General features: G+C 36.6%; 1 protein-coding gene across 16 annotated transcripts in view; it reads right to left on the reverse strand.

The window, feature by feature from the left end:
- Positions 1–17,812, reverse strand: part of MIER1 (MIER1 transcriptional regulator) — a 67,534-nt gene that overhangs the window by 46,662 nt on the left and 3,060 nt on the right. For 3 of the 16 annotated variants that reach the window (XM_040232624.1, XM_040232640.1, XM_040232639.1), the window contains exons 3-6: positions 16,141–16,214; positions 5,369–5,393; positions 5,199–5,235; positions 400–545 (exon numbers count right to left, since the gene is read on the reverse strand). In XM_040232624.1, coding sequence (XP_040088558.1) covers positions 400–545; positions 5,199–5,235; positions 5,369–5,393; positions 16,141–16,214 — 282 coding nt within the window. Of the gene's footprint in view, positions 1–399; positions 546–5,198; positions 5,236–5,368; positions 5,394–14,718; positions 14,894–16,140; positions 16,218–17,812 lie in introns of those variants that run through there. The other 13 variants (XM_040232625.1, XM_040232634.1, XM_040232635.1 and 10 more) reach the window with 9 other exon arrangements.

Genomic DNA, 17,812 nt, shown 5'->3' on the forward strand with positions numbered 1-17,812 from the left:
ATTTAGGGCACATCATGAGGAAAAGGATGACAACTCTTAAGAAAGAGTGGCATGCTTCTGAAGGGGAGTAAATAAAAGGTGCAGTAACTGGGGGAGGACAGAAGATATGTATGATGAAATTTAGTACCCATTTAAAAAATATTTTTGATCCAGTACCTGTGGTGTCTTATCGAAGTAACTACTGAATTCTAATTCATATAATAAAGTTTCTTTTAAAAAATGCCTTTCATTTCAAACATTAAATATCCCACCTATGGCCACATAGAATTTCTCAGTATTGATTTTATATATAAAATACCGCTTTCCCCAAAATAACATAGAGAACTAAAATTTAAAGTGTTTCCTCTCTCCATAAAAAAGTTATAACCGCTTCATCCTCTAGCTCTTATTGTTATTTACCCTTGCAAGATCCTCTATTTCAGAACTGAAGTTTGTTTCTCCTTCCATCATTTCTTCCTCTTCTAATGTGCGTTCATCATCAAAATCATGAACCAGCATGTCAGCTGATGGATCAAATTCATGGTCATCTGATGTTGCTGAACCTCCTGGTAAAGAATATTTTGAACAGTTTGGTAAACCAAATTATGTGTACCTTATTAATATTAATGTATATGTTATTTGAAACTGGATATAAGTCAAGTAAAAGTACGAGGGAAAAGCTATGCACAGCAAATTTTATTTCTTGTTTTCTAAAATTCCTGCCTTTACTTATCACCCCCCACAAAACATCTTTAAGGATTTTTTTTACCCTGTTTTACTTCTATATATTTACAGTTGTAACTATAAAATGAGGGCAGGGTGTCTGAAGAGTACTGTAATCTTCCAAAGCTTCAGTTGTAAATAGTGGCTATATCAAATAAAAATGATCTTTTGTGTGAAGAAAAAAAAAAATCACAATTCTTAATTACTTGACTAATAGTTAATAGACCCAATAAGTGTGAATATAGAGTATGAAATATACCATCATTTGAATATATAGTCTAGGGAAAAGTACAGCTGAACTCAAATATTATTCTACTAGCACATCCACAAAAATATACTTTAATATGAAAATAGCTGTCCTTAACTTAGTTGAAGTAACCCAAAGACAGAGTATAAACCGCAAAGTTTATTAAAATTGCATATAAAAGTGTTATGAAAGGTATTAAAAATAATCCAGTAGGTAATTGTTGTATAACTAATCTATTTTTAGCCTTGTGGCTGGGGAATATTGCTGAACTCAATAGGGTCAGAACTTGTAACAGTAGATTGCAAATGCTGGGCATACATTGAATATAATCTATAAACTATCCCCACTATGCCAAACCTGGACAAAAGACTGTTTGCAAAAAACTGTTAACTAATAAATGAGTTATTTAAACAAATGAAAAAAATCAATTAGCAATTTACTTTTATCAGTTTAAAGTGTTAAATGTTATATCAATAGATATACCTACTCTCCTACTTCATCTTTGAAGAAAACCAGTAAGTAAAACAAAGAAATACAGATGCTGATTTCTTGGAAAATCAGACAATTGCACCCAAGACTCCAGGGTTGTTGTTACCTCCCAATATTTTTAGCATTAAGAACCATTGTTTGAGTGTTTACTATGTGTCAAATACTATGTTCAAACACTTCATGTACATTATCTCACTTAATCTTCCAACAATCCTAAGAAGTAAAAATAAAAACTTCAAGTTCAAGAGTTTAAGCAGCATATTTAAACTCACAGAGCCAGCAGGTGCCAAGAACGGAACTTTAATTCTGGATCTGCTGATTCCAATGCCTGTGCTTTTACTGCTCTTTAAGGCTCCTGTTTAGTCAAGAGTTTCAGAAGCAGTAGATATTCTGCCTCAAAGAATACTTGACGAGAACCTATGGGTTACTAAAAGATGAGTAAACAGCAAGCTAGGTCAGAGGGCAGAGCACTCAGAAGTCACTGTGCTCTTGGAGGAACAGAACAAAATATTGCTATTAAATATAAAATAATGAAATCTATAACTGCTAAATCAGCTAGTCTATCTTGTATAGTACAAATTAGTTACCAAAGTCTTAGAGCAACTTATAAAGTTAAAACAACATTTAGAAAAGTATTATCTTAATTTCTTCTAGAAATGAAGAATAACGTGGTACACTTTTAGAAAGGAATCTTAGAACTGGGTGAAGGACTAGACACAGGGTTCTCTAAGAGCAGTTTGAGAATTACTAATTTAGTTATAGCTTTTTTGTCCCAATTATTATCCTTCTTTCTCAGTTTTCAATAGAAAACAGTCCCAAAACTTTTCATTTCACGCAGCAATCTTCTAGGATGCTTAGTCAGTAATTATGTATTCCTACATATGTTGCTATACTTTTCTCCCTTGCTGGCAGAAAAATCCTAAAAAACCTCACGCTACCATTTTGCATATTATTATCCTAATCATAATATAACTTCTATTGAATGCAAATATTGTTAAAAATAATTATGCTTAATTTCTAACTACTTACAATCTTTTACCAACTTAAAAATCAAGCTCACATGAGAAAACAATACCAAATCACATTATACACACACACACACACACTTGAAGTCCCCCATTTTTGTTCATTATTTGCAAAGCCAATTATGTTTAAAGCCTTGTTACTTTAACCCTCCCATTATATAAAATTACGAAGTGTGAGTGAATGTTTTCTCTCAACACTCTTAATTCCTTTCCCCACACATACACTGCACCATTCTCTATAAACTTTCAATTTCAGGTTTTTTTCTTGGCTTAATCTTGACTTCTTTGTTTCAGTTGACTTCTTTTTACCTTGTTCTTCAAGACCAACTAACCATCCTATTCCTTTCTGTTAATTACTAAGGCCCATCGTTAGGTTATCTCCTAGGGAAAAGAATCCCAAAAGTAAATTATTAGGGCTAAGGAGTCTGGTGCTTTGTGTAAATATTTTGCTTCAGAATTAATGCAAATATCCCTGTTTTATCACAGAATTCCATCCTATTGCAAAATTACTAAAAATGTACCTTACCTCTTTGCAATGACTCAGAAAATAAATTCAGTTTGTAATATATCGTGTGGACTTGTTTAATCATTCTGTTACCTTCCTACCCTAAAACCCAACCTCTAATGGCTACTGGATGTAATTAGTTTACACTGGTGGAATCAACAGACAAACTACTTAGCCTGGGTCACAAGACTATTATTATTAGCATCAATTCCCTCATAGCTTAGTTGGTAAACAATCTGCCTGCAGTGCAGGAGACCTCGGTTCGATTCCTGGGTTGGGAAGATCCCCTGGAGAAGGGAAAGGCTACCCACTCCAGTATTCTGGCCTGGAGAATTCCACTGACGGAAAAGTCCATGGGGTAGGAAAGAGTTGGACACGACTGAGTGATCTTCACTTCAATTCCAAAGTGAAGATGTTACAAAGGACAAAGGACACAGCATTTCACCAATGGACCAAATTTTTTTACATTAAGTTTCCATTTCAAATTTCTCCACCAATTTTTTACATTGCCTACAATTAGCACTACTTGTAAGAACAGTAAACGTTTCTGTGGACAGGAGACTGATGCGACAAATGCTGTCTACCTCAAAAGATGTTCCTTACTTTGAAAACAAAAAAATTCATCCTATTTGTATTAATACAAGCATTCAGCAAGTAATAAAAGCTATCAAAGACATTTGTTTTCTTCCAGCTCCTCTGTTCTTCCAGTTCACCCTAAGCTGTTTTAAATGCAATGGAAACTGAGAAAGCCACTTATTCATATCACTTTTAGAGTAATTATTTTTATATACCTATGTATTACCTAACAAGTCTTGAAAGTTCACAGAAAAATGTTTAAAATTTGATCTATTTGCAAAGTCACAACACTATAAAAACTAAACTTATCTTTTCAATGAAAATGGTTTCTGTATTTGAAAGAAAAAAAGAAATAAAGGCACAATAATACCATGTCCTAAAAAGGATATGGTAATTTGATTTATCTGAGGTCAGATTATTTCCAACTTCTTCCAACCTACTTCCATCTAGAACATATTTATAAACAAGAAAAAAAAAAAAAAAAAAACCCTTGAGTTTCAGAAATGTCACAAAGCCTAATAATGTACTTCACTTCCAAGAATATCAGAAAGACATTTTCAGCTAAAATAAATAGGACAAAACCAACTGTCAATTTGTAGTACAAGGAACTGGTGATGGGCAGGGAAGCCTGGCATGCTGCAGTCCACAGAGTTGCAAAGAGTCAGATCCGATTGATTGACTGAACTGAACTGAATCACTTAGAAGGGATCTAGAGTTATTTTAATTCAACTCCTATCTGACACAGAGAACAATGATTTGTGTTCAAGAAAAGGACCCTGAACAATTAAAAAAGCCTTATATTATTTTCAGTATTTTCCAAAACTTCCTAAAATTTTAAACACAAAAAAAGTGACTGCTTCAATGATCTGAAAAGGTCAGTAATATAGCATTATTAAATACGCAATGTGAGATGTTTTCAAATAAAACAATACCATGCCTCAGGAGAGTTCCCTTTCTCTCTCTTCCTAAGCTACTTTAGGCTCTTCCTTCACCTGCCCACCCCACTGCAGAAGTCAGTCTCCTCTCTCAGTAAAATCCCTGGACATTGAGACAGGAAGATCAACACATACCAAACTCTTTCCTGACTGCTGTTTAGCTTCTACCAATTGCTGACACACAGTAATGCTGGACCCAGTGGTATCAGAACCTTCGACTGAGCCTAAGAAACCTAAATCCAGATTTTAAATTAAAATATTCTAATTTTTTAAGCTCACTACACTAGCTGAACAAAAAACATTAATGGCCCAGATCTGGCCCAAAGATCATACATTTGCAATCTCAAAGTTAAAGAAAAAAATGAAATCTATATTGTATTTCGAGGAGACTACAAGGTCAGATACATGGTCAGAGGAGAAAACTTGATTCTAATAAAATTTTAAAATAACTTCCTTAATTTATAATACTCATTTGTTGAACCTTTTAGTTTACCTTTCCCTCTCTCATTAAATGCATTAACAATATTTTTTGTAAAAAAACTTTGAATTTTCTATATAAGCAAATATCTCTAAGCAGTTAAAGACTCCTTTTTAAAAATACACTTCAAATCAAACAGCAAATAAAAAATACACAAAATACATGTGGCAATTCATTTAAAAAAAAGAGAGAGAGAAGAAACCCACAAAAAGTCATGAGGTTGAACTCACAGCAGCCTCACCTGTACTTTCATGAGCAGTCAAATATTTCATCCATTTCTTTTTCCCCAGAGAAAAGAAGCATTCAGAAGAAAAGTCAGTCAGATGATAGTCTAACTCCTCTAACCTTAATGTAACTAATAGGTCAAATGTTAGTTAAATAAGAATGATAAAAAATATAGAAAATACTTACCTGGACTTGAAGACTCAACAGATGGCTGAGGAGGGGAGAAAAGAAGAAAAATTAGCATCTCTGTACAGTAAATCTTCATGAACATTACAGAATTATTCAACAAATGATATGCCACCAAAAACTAGTTACATTTTATGCCACCAAAAACTAGTTACATTTTATGCCACCAAAAACTAGTTACATTTTATGACCCCCAAAACTAGTTACATTTTAACATCTGAACTAAGACAAACTAAAACTTCCTCCATAATCCCTCCTCTGACATTATGTTTATTTAAACATAGAGAAAAATCGAAAACATTCCTGAATCTAGAAACAAAGACAATAATGTGTAACTGATTCAGACTTCAAAGGCAAATATGTACCTTATAATATATGTCATTCAAGAGCTATGATTTTGGGCTTCCCACGTGGCACTAGTGGTAAAGACCCTGCCTGCTAATGCAGGAGACATTAAGAGACATGGGTTTGATCCCTGGGCCGGGTAGATTCCCTGGAGGAGGGCATGGCAACCCACTCCAGTATTCTTGCCTGGAGAATACCATGGACAGAGGAGCCTGGAGGGCTATAGTCCACAGGGTCGCAAAGGGTCAGACAAACTTAAGTGAGTTAGCACCCGCACAAAACATGTGATTTCAGATCTCTGAATTCTCGAAAATATTCTCTCCCATCAATACAGGGAAAATTAAACCCAAGGTCTGCTATCAAGCTGTTCTCTGGCTTAAAATGACTGTGAGAGGGGAGGCAGAAATAATTTTAAGATGTTATTTAGAATAAAAACTATATTGTAAGAAAGCAGAAGGAAAAACTTAAATGTTACTTAAGTACAAACATTACCTTTACTAACACACAACATACTTTTAAAGTACCACAAAGTTAGCAATCTTACAAGGTCAATCCAGGAAGGTTATCTAATAGAAGATCACAAAGACTTTCCTATTACAGCACTCCTACTGTACCATTCTACCTCTTATAAATTTAACCACAAACATCTGGAAAATTTAAAGATAAAATTATTAGCAAATTATTTTAGTGTTACCACCACTAGACAGTTTGTGGCTATGTTTTACTGTAACCCAGCTAATTCAACAGTTATAAACAAGTCATCTAGAAACATCAACTCCTATATGATAAATTCAAGAACACAAATTTAAAAGATGCCTCAAATGACAAAATCTTTTTAACTAAAACCTTGCCTATTCATTCCAAGCTGTCTATTCAGGCTCATCAGAAGTCACAGATGCTGGAAGTTCAGAAGTACTAGCAAAAAGATACGGATATTCTAGTATTTTCCTTCTTTCTACTAAGATATGGAGCAGAAAGGCAGGAACAAAATTGAAAAGACAAAAAGTGCCCAATTTTTCAAAAGCTAGGCCTCTAAGATAAATTCTTATGAGATATTAAAAATTCCATTTTGAAAAGTATACATCACGCTATTGCTGTTTAAGTGTGACATTCTAGAGTCTACACGGTGACTTAACATTGTTTTAAGGCATACTTTTCCAAGGTTCCTATTTGTTCCTCTTAATTCTTACAAGAGAATGGTTCTTGTCTATAGCATTGACTCATTTTAACAAAAGACCATTATTCAGTATTATACATTTTCAAGTGTCACACCACCATCTTGAACTGCCACAGAGAGTCAAAACAGTGCTACTTTTAAATTTGGTTCCTCTAATGGGAAGCTGTGGAGCAGGGTAACAGAGAATAATGTAACCACAGAAAAGAGTTTTTAGCTTGCTTAACATCTTTTGATGTTGAAGAAGAGAATGTTAGAGGATGAGATGGCTAGATATCACCAATACAATGGACACGAACTTGGCCAAACTCTGGGAGATGGTGAGGGACAGGGAGGACTGGTGTGCTTCGGTCCATGGGGTCACAAACAGTCGGACATGACTGGGAAACTGAACATCTTTTGAACAGTTCTAGCTCACTTCTAGCTAAAAATGGATTAAACCACCACACATATTACACAGTAAATCAACACTGAAAAATATTAATCCACTTTCACTTCAAACTTTATTTCCCAAGTTTAAGCACAACCTCTCCCCATCCAAGGTTACAGGAAAGTTAATGATTATCTTCATCTGGTCCTAGGTTCACTATACACAGAGTAGCCTTACAATGGCCGTTTTTCCTTTTTAGTAAACTTCTGAAATAGGTCTGAAAGGCTTAAACAAGAGAAACCAGCACATCTTTCAAACTAGCTTAAAAGAAATGGCTCTATGAGCATTTGGTTCTTTTTGAACACTCCAATAATTATTCCATTTAACAGTCTTCTGATAAAAAAATAACTTATTCTACTTAAGAATAAAAGGCACACTTTCACTGATGTTATTAGATATTGGCAATAATAGACTGAATTGCAACTGGGGTCTGTATAGTTTGTAAAACTCCTCAAACTGTGCTAAATGTTAATAAATACCATACTGAGTTTTGTTTTACTGGTAAACAGTTACCACTGTAATGCTCTGAAAAAGGTCTAAAATATGTTCTATTCATTAAGATGCCAAATGTTAAGTGACTGATAGCATTTATACATATAGCTGGCATAAAATAGAACACCCAGTGCTCAAAGATAGCACTAATCATGGTATGTAAGGCATACTAGGCTGTTTTAAGAAGCATGATTTGATGGATGGTATACCTGGATTAGCACTGGGGGAGGGGAAGCAGGAATGGTTTGCCTCTATATCTACAGGCAAGAGACTGGTGGGGGGAGGGAGAGGGAGAGAGGGGGAGAGGGGGAGAGAGCGTGAGAGTGTGTGTGCGGGCCTGCACCCACATGCATGCACACACGCTCAGTTACTAAGCCGTGTCTGAGTCTTTTGCAACCCCCTGGACTACAGCCGCCAGGTTTCCTTATCCAAGGGATTTCCCAGCCAAGAATACTGGAGTGGGTTGCCATTTCCTCCTCCAGAGGATTTTCCCAACCCAGGGATCGAACTCGCATCTCCTTTCCCTGGCAGGCAGGTTCTTTACTACTGAGCCACCAGGGAAGTCCATTATATCCAATTAAATCAAAGATCAACTTCTGGAAAACAGGCATTTGAAAACAGTTTATACTGTAAGCATTACTTTTGCCCACCAACAAACAAACTGATCATCTTTCATTATGAGTTTAGTATATAAATACATATAAATGTGTTTAGTATAATGCCGGAAATTTTAGTATGAAATGAGGGCATTTTTAATTTAGAGCTTTAAAATAATAGCAGAACCAGCTTATGTTCATATAGTACTACATATTTCCAAATGCATAAATTTACTTGATCATGAACCTGGCAATAAAAACCTACCCCACCTACCTCATTTTATAGATTAGCAAACCCAGGGAGAAAAACTGACTTGATAAAGGTTCCACAATAGGTGGTGAAGGTAAAGCCTAGGACCTAATTCCTTCTATATTTCCGAAGGAAACAGCTATTAAATATGTAAAAAAAAACAACAAAAAAACAAACCTCTCTCCTCCTTCCCCTCTATGTTTTCAAAAAATGTTTTTCATCTAGTCAAAGCATGTTTAAAATGTGACGGCAAGTTGTCATCTGTCATGTCAGACTATTATCTCTGTCTCATTAGGAACTGGTATCTAACAATACCCTCCAGAAAACCTGCAACATCTACCATTAATGATTACAGTAAATCAGAAAGGATGGGGAAAAACTACAACTAAAGCTAAACAGGTACTCATTTGTAACAATACTTATTTTCAGAAAAATTTAAAATTATAAAATGCAATCAGTAAAGAGGATTTTTTACATTGGGGATTAAAAGGTAATTAAAACACACTCATTTATTACTGATAGGAATATGTTAAAGCGTTCTGCAGATCACCTCACCAACATGAACTTACCTTACTGATATAACTAAAAAAGCACATAAAGATATGTGTATCTCAGTTATTACCACAGAGTTGTCTATAGCAAAAAGTTGGGAAAACATTTAAGTCCACTATTTAACTAGTTAGAAATGAAACATAGTTTTTCCAAGCAAAGGAAATTACTAATTCAGTAAAAAGAATGAGACAGTTCTGCTTGTGTTGACGGAGGGAAAAAATGCTAAAACATGTGTGTGTGTATGTGTCTATAAACAGACAGCTATATTAGGAGTAAAAGAAAAGTGTAGAGGAAGGGGAAAATTGGGCTGGTACATATATTTTTCCCCTAAACGATACACAAAAATCTGTTAACAAGCTGCCTCTAGAACATGGGTTGGGAAAGAAGGTTTTTCATTTTATGCCTTTCGGTACTGCTGGAATTCTTTAACCACCTGCAAGCATTATTCTTTGTTTTTTGAACAGAAAGTCAGCGCAGATTACACAGTGGAATTATGAGCCATTTTCATTTTCTTCTCTTATTTTTAGATTTTCAAGAAAACTTAGTAGTTGTTATTTTTTAAAAACAAGTTTATATAATTTTGAAAAATAACCTAGTTTTCTTTTAGGTACATACATAATTGTTTTATCTGAGATGGAACACAGCAGAGAGGGTATGAATCGGCTAAATCAAAGAATCAGAAAGAACTGTGTTAACTTTCATGGCAACTTTTATATCTAAGCTCATATACTTGATTTAGTTGATCAAGCTGCTAATAGTTGTAACAAATATTCAGTGCCTCAAATTTGTTCAAATGTTTCTCTTCTGTATATTTTTAGACCATAAGAAATATCCCACATACCAAAGAAACAAAAGATAAACGAGAATATCACTATTACTAAAACATAAATAAGGTAGTAAAAACACGAAGTAATTAGATTCTTTTATCCAAGACAATCAAAAACACATTTTCAGTTAACTAATTTTTTCCCACAAACCAATTCCACCACTATTTAAATATTAATATCACTTACTTAGTAATGCAGATACTAGATTCTCACAGTGATAGGGATGAAGACAGAAAGGAGTTAGGGGCCCTATTACAGGGTGGAGAGAGGGCAGGGAGACTGTGCCAAGGGCCCACCATCCCTCTTCCTTCACACAAAATTAAATCACTTAACTGCTGGTTAAGAAAGTTTTGGAGTTAAAATTAGAAAATTTACTACAACACTAATAATTTATAGAGGATGAACTGCTATTACTAAGCACTAGCAATTCAGAAGTCTTCTATGTTCCAGTCTTGACTGCACTACACAAACAGCACAACCCAGGACAAACTGCATAAACTCTCAGTTTCATTTTCCTTTAGAATGAAAAGATTTTGATCTCTTCAGGTTTAGTTCAATTTCCTTTGAGATCTAAGTTCTTTACTTTTATATGAACTGCTCAAAAAACATAACACTACTGAGGAGTACTTAGCTTCATGGATGGGATATGTTTAAGACTATTCTCAATGTATTATTTTTTAAATCTAGGGCTATTGGGGAAAAAATCTAATTTGCAAAAAGCTTTTGGAGGTTGCTACTTTATGAATTTCATACAACATAAACATAACATTCTAAGCCACAGCATAAGTCAAACAGAGTGGTCCCCAGTAACAACTGGTATGCGAACTTAATCACGGCAATGAATTTTGAAACCGTTTAGAAATCTTTAGAAATAAACAGTGACTCCATCTGAACTTCATGCAAGAAACTTCTGTATAGCTGGTTACTTTTCATAATGACACGCTGAAGTTTCAATGGCAATGTTGCATTTTTTATTTGGGAAAATGATTAGTCTCCAGAATTCTCTAAAAGAAATTCACTTCTATTATTTCCCAGCTAATCTTTCCTACCTTATCAAGCACTTTGACTATTATTTCTTCTGAATTAAGCTTTTAAAACTTTCATCATGGGTGTTAAGCACTCTGGATAAATCCTTAATAGCTCTGTAAGTATAAACACTAAAAAAAATATTTTTTTTCATTACTGGCATAATTATTTTAGGTCTGAATTCATTGCAGTGAAACAAGTTTTGTGTAGAGTAGAAATTAACACTATCAAGAATAGCATTCAAGATGATCCTATTTCCTTAAGAAACAAAATCCAAATACCCTTGAAAAATGTTACACAAGGAGTCTGTTTTTAACAGAAAGGGATAAATATGACAGTGACTAAATACGATTTATTATCTTTGGCAATATTAAAGTACTTAAAACTAACACAAAATAGTAAATCCGTTAAATTTTCTTCTTTTTATGAGACAATATGGCCTAGGTGAAAAGACAGGTCTTAAACTATACTATGGTCTTTTTTCCCTTGAAAGAGAAGTAGCTTATGTGTTTACAAACTCTGAAATAAAAGACAAATTGTTCATTCCCAAAGGTCTGTACACCACATTCCTTATAAAACTCAAAGGACTGACTATTTTTTCCTCTTATTCTTTCTTCCTTACTGCCTTTGTACAGCTGCCACTACCCTGTAATTTCCCTTAAGTGTGATTAGGAGAGCCTCCTTTTCAAAGGTTGATTAATAATTTTAGGGGATAACAAGCAGGGAGAAATATTACCAGAAAGTATTAAGAAATGGAGCAAATGTCATTACTTCTGTATATGTTATATATGTTTTAAATGTTACTACAATTTTAATAAGCATGATATACTTATTATGGACTAAGATGATCAGATCAAGTATGAAAAATTAGTATTCTGTACACATCTAAAGAAAACAGTATTTAAGAATCAAATATTTTTTTGGAAAAACAAGATCAGGGTCACTCTAGGCAGGAAACAACAACAACAAAAAAGCCCAGAAGCATAATACCTACATTTTTCTCCAGAGACATGTTTCTTCAGTGACCTGTTTTCCCTTCAGATTTATCAAATGAACACATATTATCACTTTGCACTTACTGTTATTTCACCAGTTAGCATCAGTCTTCAGGTCTACTTAACCAAAAGTGCGAAAAACTTGGCATTTGAATTATTTTATCACATGCTTTATAGCGGCAGCATTAAAAAAAAAAAACTCTCTGGAGTTCAAATAAAGGTAAAAGTACTCTATAAATCAAGCATTTCTCCTTTGTCTAATTTTAAAATGACTAGTCTCTAAAATCGTTCTAATTTCTAAAATATTGAAATAGGAAATCTACAAATTCATTTTCACTACTTCACTGGTTCTAGATTTTCCGTATGACAGAGATGAAGAAGTTTCCTCCACTCTTCCTCAAAATTCATTATAAATAAAACCATCTACAAGTAATTGAAAAACATGAAAGATTAATTTTTAAAAGATAACTAGGTCACTAAAATGCATTGGAAACAAATTTCAGGGTTTTAAAATTTTTCTTTAAATTGAACTATCCGTGTGTTCCTACAAAACATGAAAGTTCCATTCTCCAAGTGATGCGATTTTTAAGGAAACTAAAATGTCCACTTGAAATTATTAACGATCAGTGACTCAATCACTAATGAATACAATCATCTTTAATTCTAAAAGAAATAAAATGTTAAAATGCTTTTATTTACATATTGTTTTCAGTGGTAGTAGTTAAAATTTCTTAGTTAAAAAAAAACATTTAAATTTCACTGTATTTTCATACACTAAGATATTTTCCTTTAGTAATATCCTGCTTTAAAAATGTGACTATAAAACTTAAAATTCAAACCATCCTGAGCAGCACCACGAGGCAAGAAACCCCATCACCTATTACAGCACAGCGCTGCTTACCTAATGGGCATTCACTGAAGACTATTTGACAAAATATATGTAAAGCCAGGTACAGAGAATCCCTTCCCCTTTTACACACGAAGGAAACAAGCCCTTAAGAACCTCATCAGGACTAAATATCTTTCAGCCCAGTGGAATAAATCCAGTCACATTAAGTGAAATACAAAGCACTATGTTTTCTCCAATTCGTGTTCCTTGGAATACAATTCTTTAATCACAAAGAGCAAAAGAAATGGAAGTAAATCTTAAGACCTAAATTTATTTTTATATCAGAATATTAAAATTTTAAAAATACTGGCAATCAATCCTGCTATTCCTTTTAAATAGCAAATACTCCAGAACATAAAGTCAGTTTCCATACACCAAGGGGAAGGAGCACCCTAAGAGCCACTCCAGAAAACTCTTAAGCTTTGGGTCCCTCCACTCAACAGGTACTTGAAAAGGTCTCCAAATTAACATTCTTCTCCAAAATCTATTTTTCTGAATTCCAAGATTTAAAAAGGAAGTATTATGGTATTGATGAACGTGTACTCACCATTGGCTTCATTTAGCAAATAATCAAAGACAAAAATGGGGGTGGACGGTAAATATAATTACCCACTTCCTAAATCTGTTTTTAGGTGCCCCTGAGACAATGAAAATGATAATTCTCAAAAGAAAAAAATGTCTTTGCCAAAATTTAAAGTGGCTCTACTCAAGGAAGACACGGAAGTCTAAATATACCACCTCTTCAACTCCAGGAAGTAAAGGACATCGAAATTCTTCTGATGGTAAGGGAGAAAAAATGTATTTTTAAAAAGTCAAATGATTATATGTTTACATCAGAGGCAAAAATTTTAATCTCCAGTAGTATATACTAAATGCAGATTGATCAACAGAGGTTGTCTGCCCCAACATGGGGGTTTAAGGCCCCCAAACGTAAAACAATCGCCACTGAAGAAAGGGGGCTTTGGGAACTCGTTTACTAGAAAAAGAGCAAACTGGGGCGGGGGAGAGGGGGGGAGGGGAGGAAATCTTCCCTAAGCGGGGAAAAAACTGAAAGAGAAAGACAGGAATAGAAAGCCTCGATTCGCAAAGGCGTGAAACGCCCGGAAAGTGGTTAAGAAAGGGAGAAAGCAACTCTTCTGAAATATATAGAGAAAAAGAGGTTCTACGGGGAGGGGAAGGGGGAATGTTTGAAGAAATGGGGAGGCTGCCCTAACCTAGAGTGATGGACTGCGAAAAGACCAGGTTCATTTCTCCACGCTTATTTGGTCACCATCAAGAAAATTACAGAGTTAATCAGAGGCCGTTTTCCTTACGTTTTCCCCAACACAGGCGGAATGTCAGTAGCAAACCGACGGGGGTGACGCGGTAGGGCGCAACAGCATCTCGGTTAGAGAGGGAAGAAACTTCAACAAGAGGAAGCAGCAGCTCCTCTCTCGGCCCCTAGCACCGGCCGGCGAAGTTGCGCCACAGGCGCCCCTACTCCGCGGGCGCCCCCCACCCCACCTCGCCCCTCTCCGTACGCACAGCTAAGCCGCCCTCGACCCTTTAAAGTGCCCCCGAAGTCCAACTACGCCTCCACTTTCTCCTACCCACAGACCCATCCCAACTAAGTTCCACGAAAAGCTCCCGCCCAGAGCGCGGCCTGTTCTGGACAACAGGTGGGCAGTGGCGCCAGCAGGGCTCGGCCTCCCTAGCCAGGCCCACTCCACTCCTCCCCGGCCCGAACCTGGGGGCGCCCGGCTCCGGGACGGGGAGGGGGAGCTCACTCCCTTACCTCCGCCATATTTGCCGTACTGACGGGTCACATCTCCGCGGCGCCCGCAGCTGGGTCACGGCCAGAACCCGGATGTGAGACTCGGCAACGGGACTCCAGCCTCCGCCGCCTCTGCCGCTCCCGCCGCCGCTGCCTCGGCGGGAACGCGCAGGAGCCGCCCGAGCGCGCCTACCACACCCCACTCCGCCCCCTCGCGGCGCCGGGGCTCAGCGGGACTGGAGGGAAAAGGCCAGAACGCGCGCGCGGCAACAGGAGCGCGCGCGGCCCCGAGGCAGCCCTCCCCCAGAGGAGCGCCGAGGAGGCGGAGCCAAGGTGGGTGTAGAGCGGGAGGTGGGCATCCCAGCCCAGCGGATCCGCGACCCCTGCCGGGGAGCGGGCTCTAGGGACTAGAGGTGAAGGAAACTAGCCAAAGGAGACACGTCCAGCATTCATATCGCTGGGGAAAAGATACGGTATATTTTACGTGTAGGCCTTTTTTGAAGTCCCATTTGTTGGAAAAACGGATGTTGCTGTGATTGCAACAACGTCAAGCAGTGCGCTTTGAAAGCGGTTATCCCTTGACGGGTACTTCTCTTGGATCTTTCCCGACAGAAATTGTAAAATCCCATATAACAAAATTTTACAGGTCACAGCAGGGATTAAGAAAAGGGACTGCACTGGGTAGAGTGCCATCCTCATGTATCATTTGCTTTTCCTCACACACCTTCTGCAATGCCAGTAGTAACGTAATTGTGCGATGGTTCTGCACTAGAGAACATTTCTAAATGTGAAATACTGAAAAGCTGCTCTTTAATAGATATAATCTCCAACTCGACTGCTTAGGTGGAGAATTTGCTTATGTGCAGTGCTTGAAATGCCTGCAATTTAAAAGTTTATTGTATTGGCCGAGAACTGCCAACTGGCTTTGGTGCCAATTCTGATTGCAAGAGCCAATGATTGCAAAATAACAAGCGTGTTTCACTTCCATTACTATGGCAGATACTGGGTAATGCAAACATGATATTAAAACGTGTACTAACACATTTTACCAAACCAGAAGTTAGAAAGTCTTATTTCATAAAGACCATTTTCCCCCAAATGTTCAAGGGTTCTTCTTAATGCAATTTCAAAAATGACTTCCAAAATCAACCAATTCAATATGAAACTTATTTGTTCCCTCCAAATAATGCTTTGCCAGCACAATATATTACATAAGTGTGCACGTATACAATGTTTCTTTAAAACAATACTTAACTTACAATGAAATATGGGGAAGACTGTTTTAGATTATTTGTATTCCCTTAAAATTCTAGATTCTATTAAGTAGTTTCTTTTTTCAAAGATTCAACATTTAACTTGAAATTATGTCCAGTAATAATTTGTGCATGAATATTTTGTGCATTTATAGGTATATGAAGTAGCTGCTAAGTGAAAGGACATTACCTGGTAATATGACAGGAAAAGAGTCCACAGACAGTCTGTAAACCAATTAAACATAAACATCTGATGCACATTTTCTACTGAAAGAAAAGCAAGGGAAAGAAGAGAAAGGAAAACTTTAAGGTTCCCAAATCTACAAACAATTTTTACCATTAACTGTACTGTACAGAATTTTCACTTTATTTTTTAGAATACTTATATAAAAGTGTTTTTCAGGATTCCTTGGGGGAATAAATATTTTAGCATAGGTATATAGTTTCTAAGAGTTACCCTGTTGAATTACCTTAGTCCTTCTGATTTGAAACAGAAATGACTTTTATAAGTCAGTTCCAACACTTTTCACTTTTGAGATGCTTGATGGAAACGGCTGTGAAGGCAAAGAACAATAGATGTGCATAGAACTGAGGTGGGTAAAGATAAGAATAAAGGGCCTAGAGGTAGAAACTCAGGCTTTATAAAACAACTGGATTAAAGGAGAATTATCCATTTAAATGGGAAAGCTAATATATGAAATTTAGCTGGTTATCAAAAAGGAAGATTAAACAGTACTGTCAAAATGCAAGGCATAGGAATAATTTGCTTGAAGAATCTCCGATTCTTCAGTTATCAACAAGAATCCTGATTGTGATAAAGAGCTGGGGCTCACAGTCCCTTAAGCTACTGAAATTGTCAAGAATATCAGGGTCTAGGACATACTTGAATGGGTATCCATTTTACTGATAAATGACTTCAAGTTTATTAATACTGTGCATCAATTTTACTATTTTTAGTGGCATTATCGTTTAAGGGGAAAAAATTCCCTGTACATTTTTTTTTTGGTAAATGTGGGTTAAGTGATTTTTTTTTTTTTTTGATTCAGATATTCTAAAGGAAAAGAGAAACAGCTCCAATGTTGTAAGTCACTGTTCACATATTGAATTCAGTATAGTTTTACCCACCTCCTATCTTATTCTAGTGATATGCTGCTGCTGCTGCTGCTAAGTCACGTCAGTCATGTCCGACTCTGTGCGACCCCATAGGCAGCAGCCCACCAGGCTCTGCTGTCCCTGGGAGTCTCCAGGCAAGAACACTGGAGTGGGTTGCCATTTCCTTCTCCAATGCTTGAAAGTGAAAAGTGAAAGTGAAGTTGCTCAGTCGTGTCTGACTCTTCGAGACCCCATGGACTGAAGCCTACCAGGCTCCTCCGTCCATGGGATTTTCCAGGCAAAAGAGTACTGGAGTGGGGTGCCATTGCCTTCTCCTTCTAGTGATATACTTATCTTAAAAATTTTTAGGAGGGACTTCCCTAGCTAGTGGTCCAGTGGTTAAGACTCCATGCTCCCAATGCTGAGGGCATGGGTTCAATCCCTGGTTGGGTAACTAAGGACGTGTGTGCAGTACCATGTGGCCAAAAAATAAAATAAAATGCTTATTTAAAAAAAAATTAGGAGCCATCTTGTCATGTCATCGTGTCATGTGTTAGTTGCTCAGTTGTGCCAAACTCTTTGCAACCCCTGGACTGTACCCTGCCAGGCTCCTCTGTCCATGGGATTCTCCAGGCAAGAGTACTGGAGTGGGTTGCCATTTCCTTCTCCAGGGGATCTTCCCAACCCAGGGATCGAACCCGGGTCTTAAAGAACACAAAGTCTTTCTCAAAACTCTTGTATACCTCTTCAGTATCAAATATGTATAAATT

The sequence above is a fragment of the Oryx dammah genome, unplaced genomic scaffold (genome assembly GCF_014754425.2).
Source record: "Oryx dammah isolate SB20612 unplaced genomic scaffold, SCBI_Odam_1.1 HiC_scaffold_28, whole genome shotgun sequence".
NCBI classification, from domain to species: domain Eukaryota; kingdom Metazoa; phylum Chordata; class Mammalia; order Artiodactyla; family Bovidae; genus Oryx; species Oryx dammah.